This window comes from Pteropus vampyrus, unplaced genomic scaffold (assembly GCF_000151845.1).
Source record: "Pteropus vampyrus isolate Shadow unplaced genomic scaffold, Pvam_2.0 Scaffold506, whole genome shotgun sequence".
NCBI lineage: Eukaryota > Metazoa > Chordata > Mammalia > Chiroptera > Pteropodidae > Pteropus > Pteropus vampyrus.
The window spans coordinates 93,419-99,882 of NW_011889287.1; the positions used below are offsets into that span (position 1 = coordinate 93,419).

Consider the following 6,464-nt stretch of genomic DNA (forward strand, 5'->3'; position numbering starts at 1 on the left):
CTTCTAGAATATAGGAATCTGAGATCAAGGTGAAGGTGAAGGCAAGGCTGATTTCTTCTGAAGTTTTTTCATTCACTTGTAGAGAGCAGTTTTCTCTCTCTGTCTTCATGTAACTTTTCTCTATATATCTCTGTGTCCTGTTTCCTCTTCTTATAATGACACCATTCATACTGGAGGAGGGGCCGAACTAAAGACCTCATTTTAAGTAAATTGTCTCTACAGAAAGCTTATACCAAATATAGTCACATTCCAACGTACACAGAGTTAGACAAATTTGGCAATTATGAATAAAGCTGCTATAAATATCTGTGTGCAGATTTATGCATAGATGTAAGTTTTCAAATTCTTTTAGAGTCCATATTACTCAAAATGATCTAAAGATTCAAAGAAAATTCATATCAAAATATCAATGGTATTTTTACAGAAATAGAAAAATACAATCTAACATTTGCATGGTATCAAGGAAAACTTAAGCAAGAATAATGGAGTCATCACATTTCCTGATTTCAAAATATGTCATAAAACTAAAGTAATAGAAGAGTATGGTATTGGAATAAAAATAGACATATATACATATAGACGTATAGACAAGGGAACAGAAAATACAGTCCAGAAATAAACCCGCCCATTACAGTCCATTGATCTTCAACTTGGCTATCAATAATACACAAAGGGAAAAGGATAGTCATTTTACAAATCGTGCTGGAAAACCTGGATATCTACATGCAAAAGAATGAAATTTGTCCCTTATCTTACACCATGAACAAAAATAACTTAAAGATTTCAACATAAGATCTGAAACTTTAAAATTCCTGAAAAAGTATGTCAGGGAAAACTTTACAACTTTGGACTGGGCAACGATTTCATGTATATGACACCATAAGCACAATAAACAAAAGCAAGATTAGATAAATGGGAATACACCTAACTGAAAATCATCTGCGGAACAAAAGAAATAATCACTAAAGAGGAAACCTACAGAATAGGATAAAATACTTGAAAACCCCTTGAATAGACAATTCTCCAACAAAAACATACAAATGGCTGCCAGACCAATATGAAAGCATACTGACATCATTCACTAATTATCAGGAAAAAACAAATCTAAAACATCATTATAATCAGGGGCCTTAAAACTCTATTCATTCAATAAATATCAATATGTAGTAAGTTATTCCAGGAACATTTTCTTTTTCATTATTGAAGAAATCATCGTGTTGCTATTTTGAACCAGAAGATAATTGAGGCATATTCCCCTAGGGCCATCTCTTATGGTTTCATCAACAACTGAGTAAGTGGATATAAATAATCTAAATTAATCACATTCATAGTGTATGTAAACCCACTTTTGCTGTTCCACAGGTAAGAGAAAATTCCAAGTCATTTGCAGAATATTTTATGAAGAGGGATCTCAAATTTCAAGGTCAAATACGTTATGAAATCCCCAATACTAAAATTTCTGATTGTTGCCTATTGCATAGGTAAATGAATAAAACTAAGAAAATATAAAATGTTAGATTTACTTTTGTAGAGTTAAGTAAGTGTTCCATATTGAGTGTATGCTTTCATTTTCCCAATGAAAGAAGACAGATCAAATTAAAGCAAGAACAAGAAAGAAAATTTATCAGTGGAGGAAACAAAAATCTTTGACTTATTCAGCTATGTGGGGACTTGTATTTTGCTCTTATGAGTAAGCATTCAATTACCATTTATTTTCCCAGCTTTGTGATGTAGAAGCCACTTCATATTACTGTTGTTTCATGTTTCTTGAGTCTTAATGTTTAAAATTTATCTAAATATATATCAAGAATCGTGTTTTATTTCTCTGGGAGTTGCTAGATGGCAGTCTGTTACAGAATAAAGCTGTGATAGTACAGGAAACTGTAAAGCATCAAAGCGCATGCGCTTGAGGGAGACCCGGGATTGAATCTTGATTCTGGTAATTAGTAGCTATGAGAGTTTTTATAAAGTTGAAATAAAGTAATGTACCCAAAAGTCTATTCCTGCTGCCTGTGCTCTATACATGGTTGTTATTATTTTTCTCCTCTGTTAAAAACTTAGTATTTCAATGTTGAGCCAAAGATACTTGGAATTGTCTGCCTTCTATTAAAATTGTATTTTCAGAAGTAGTTTCACATTCCTTTTAAAAGTTGATGCTATGTCATTAAACTCTTCAGAAATCATACTCATTTCGCTTTAAAACTCTGAGCTCTTTTGATATATTTTAATATTGACTTCATTATACTCAGAATCACTTTTATTTTGTCATCTAGTAGAAATTTCCGATTCAAGAAAATATAGCTGAAATGTTTAACGTTGCAGTCTTTCACTATTTTACTTATCCAAGTAAAATTAAGCCCATAGCAAATGGAATTGTGGTCATCTGTGTGTGGGTAGAGGGGAAAAACATCATAATCAAAATATGATTTATTAGATTTAATCCTGATAGAATAATGTTTCAATGTGTATTGATAATCACAAAACATATTAAATGCAGCTAAAGGATGAAATATCTGTCTCAAGGCTTTGGACACATATATTCTTCAATGATGGGTTATAATATTAAGTTTGTGGCCCAATATTTACTAATATTTTAAAAATAAGTACATCTGATGACAAAAGTTCAATTATATGGTTATTTTAAATCTGTAACCCAAAATGGACATATTCGAAGGAGATTATTTCATATATTTATTGATCTACACATTTAATTAGTCTACCTTGTTATATATCATTGTATCTGCTTGGTCATTATTCTAAAGAGGAGTAAACCTAGGCGAGAAGGCGTAGCATCAGACATGGCTTTTAATCATGAATCTGGCCAATGAACACACACATTCAGATCTAAGTCCTTAGCTATTTTCTTAAATAGGTTTATCATTTAACAGATAGATGTAAAGAATTGTATTGGGGCCGATTTTCTCTTGTGATTCCTCATCTTTGTTTAAAAAATAGATTTATCATATACATCAGAGTTTTCGTATCATTTGTTCCTGTTACTTAGGTCTGTTTTCTTTTTTCTGAAAAATTTCAAACATGTAATAAAAGCAGACAGAAGGGTATAATGAATTCCCATGTGCCCATCACCCTGTTTCAATAATATTAACATGCCAGTCCCTTCTCCCAAATTATAACTTCATCTATAAGCATTTCATTATGTATCTCTAACAATAATAATTGTTTTATAATCCTAAGGACTTCATCAATATCATTGCTAAAATTTTGAAAAATTTCTTCTTATTAAGAATTTTTATAAATGTCCTTCCTCCCACAGTTTATTTGAATCAGGATCCAAGTAAGATCCATGTATTGCAACAGATTTGTATGGCTTAAGTGTCTTTTAAGAACACTGCATTTTTCTATTAACTTTTTATTAAATACAATGGTGTGACATTGGTTAATAAAATTATATAGGTTTCAAGTCTACGATTCAATAGTACATCATCTGTATTTTGCTTTGTGTATTCACCACCCAAAGTCAAGTCTCCTTCCATCACCATACATTTGACCCCTTTACCTTTTTCTACCTCCCTCCAAACCCCTTTCCCTCTAGTAACCACTAAACCGTTATCTGTGTCTATGAGTTTTGTTTGTCTTGCTCATTTGTTGTTTTCAGTACTATATCCCACATATGAGTGAAATCATGTGGTTTTCAACTTTTTTTGTAAGACTTATTTTGCTTAAAATGATTATCTCAAGATCTATCCATGTTCTTTCAAATGTCAGTATTTCATTTTTCTCAGGCCTGTTAAACTGTATTTCATTTCTTATTTTGGCTTAATCAAATCGTGAGCCAGTATCTGGAAAAAATCTTGATGAGTTCTTTTAGATATAACCAAGAAGATCTAATGGAGTTAGAAAATTTTTAGAGATGAGCTCATAAAATGTTACAATTTAGATTGTCACTACTCTGTAGGATCAACCAAATTAAGCACATTCTCTATTTAACATACTTTTAAAGATTTAATTTTATTGACATATTTTTTGTCTTTCAATATTTACTCAATGTTGTAAAATAAATATAAATGTCCTCATTCTACAGGAGAGTAGATTATAGTAAATAATTTTATGCAATTACTGAAAGGTCTAGAATGCTGACATTCTATTCTACTCCAATGCTGTGTACACTGATATACTATCTCCTGTATTTGGATATCAAAAAGAAATTATTCTTTAGCCAATCACTTGCTGTTTTAATGTAATTTAATAGACAAACAACTAATACAGTGCAGTAGTAAATGAACCAGTTGATCTGCTGCTTTTAAAAATAACATGAATTCAGCCAGTGAGTGAAAACTCATTTTTTCTATTTGATTTTGCATTGAACGACATAAGCAATTATCCATTGTCTTGTCACTGTCTCCAATCTGCAAACGGGAAATTTACATTGTCAAAAAGTAAATATGAGTACATAGCTCACTTCTCCTTCTGTCACAATATTGTCACTATTTTGCTTATTCTTTTTGTTGTAAATGAATTCTAATTTTACAAATCTCTTTAACTTTGTCCCGTGAGGTGTCAACATGCAGAATGCCACTCAAGTTACCATGTTTGTGCTGAAGGGTTTCACAGACAAGCCTGAACTGCAGATCATCTTATTCTTTTTGTTTCTAGTAATTTACCTCTTTACTCTGATCGGAAATTTAGGACTGGTTGTACTGGTCGTGGGGGATCCCCGACTTCACAACCCCATGTACTATTTTCTGAGCGCGTTATCATCTGTGGATGCCTGCTATTCTTCAGTAATTACCCCAAATATGTTGGTAGATTTTATGTCAAAGAGTAAAGTCATTTCGCTCCTTGGATGTGCAACACAGATATTTCTTGCTGTTACTTTTGGGACCACGGAATGCTTTCTCCTGGCCGCAATGGCATACGATCGCTATGTAGCAATCTACAACCCTCTCCTGTATTCAGTTAACATGTCACCCAGAGTCTATGTGCCACTCATCATTGATTCATATGTTGGAGGCATTCTGCATGCTATTTTACACACAGTGGCCACATTTAGCCTATCCTTCTGTGCATCCAATGAAATTAGGCAAGTCTTTTGTGATATCCCTCCTCTCCTTGCTATTTCCTGTTCCGACACTCACATGAACCAACTTCTACTCTTCTCTTCTGCGGGTTCTATTGAGATAGTCACTATCCTGATTATTCTGATCTCCTATGGTTTCATCCTGTTGGCCATTCTGAGGATGCATTCTGCTGAGGGGAGACGGAAGGTCTTTTCTACATGTGGCTCTCATCTAACTGGAGTGTCCATTTTTCATGGTACACTTCTCTTCATGTACGTGAGACCAAGTTCCAGCTATGCTTTGGACCATGACATGATAGTGTCAATATTTTACACCATTGTGATTCCCATGCTGAATCCCATCATCTACAGTCTGAGGAACAAAGATGTGAAAGAGGCCATGAAAAGAGTGTTTAGGAAAAAAGTGTGTTTAGGAAAAACTGGCTTTTATAGTAAAAAATAAATTTTAAAAATTGAGAGTGATATGTTCTGCCTCAATATCAAAGATAAATGATTAAAATGTAGTGTTTTAGTTTATTAATATATTTGTGTTATTTTGGATATTTTAAGATAAATATCATAATTAACCATCTACCTATGCTGTCTTCAGATATGAAAAAAAAAACTTGCCATTATCAATTTGCTTCTCATTATATTCTTTCTGAGATATATGTGTATACACATATATGTATGTGGATACCGATACTGACCGTTACAACACAAACGTATACAATCATTACTTTAAGATGTTTTATATTGATTCTTTTCATCTTCACGTAACAAAATATATAGGTTCCAATAGTTGCAGTTATAAATAACATTATAATTTTGTCTGACTAGTTAATCAAATACCACCTAATAAATGACAAAACCCAGCTCACATTAGCCCAGAACACTTTCCATAAAGTCATTGCTGTCTGATTCCAGTGCAAAGCACTCTACCCTAACCTTGAATCCATGCGTTGGCAACAATCTAACCACATTCCATGGCTCAGAGACCATAGAAAATGTGTTCATATTTCTAGTGTCCTTATCATTCTGTGTATGAGGCTTCATTTCTCCCCATTTTGTTACTTCATCCACAGCATGGATATTATACCCATCTTTAATATCTCACGGGAAAATAAAGTCTAGGCATTAGCATTTATCAAGATTATACCTAAATTTAAGAAATACCAAAAAAAAGAGGACCAAAAAAAAAAAAAGAAAAAAAAGAACAAGTGACTGACAGATTAAGCTCTTCCCAGAACTAAGCCCGGCCCATTATTACAAAATTTCTTACATGCCTGGCCCTGACTCAACTTTCAGCTCTCTCTTTCTTTGACCCCTGCCCCTCTGTGATGCCCTTGCTCATGCCACCACTGCTCAGTGCCCAGGCCCAAGAACCAAGGTACAGAAGAGGGTATCTCCTAAGCTCATGTTTATCCCTGTTTCCAACAGACTTCAT

General features: G+C 33.3%; 1 protein-coding gene and 1 pseudogene across 1 annotated transcript; both read left to right on the forward strand.

Moving 5' to 3' along the window:
- Positions 1-4,523: 4,523 nt before the first annotated feature.
- Positions 4,524-5,480, forward strand: LOC105307637 (olfactory receptor 1086-like). The gene has a single exon (XM_011383206.1). The coding sequence runs from the start codon at positions 4,524-4,526 to the stop codon at positions 5,478-5,480; it is 957 nt and encodes a 318-aa protein (XP_011381508.1).
- A 223-nt stretch (positions 5,481-5,703) lies between these two features.
- The window catches only part of LOC105307638, a 6,055-nt pseudogene continuing 5,294 nt past the window's right edge, over positions 5,704-6,464 (forward strand).

Excerpts from the sequence above, each read along its gene's own strand:
- LOC105307637 (XM_011383206.1), top strand. The coding sequence starts at position 4,524 with ATGCAGAATGCCACTCAAGTTACCATGTTTGTGCTGAAGGGTTTCACA.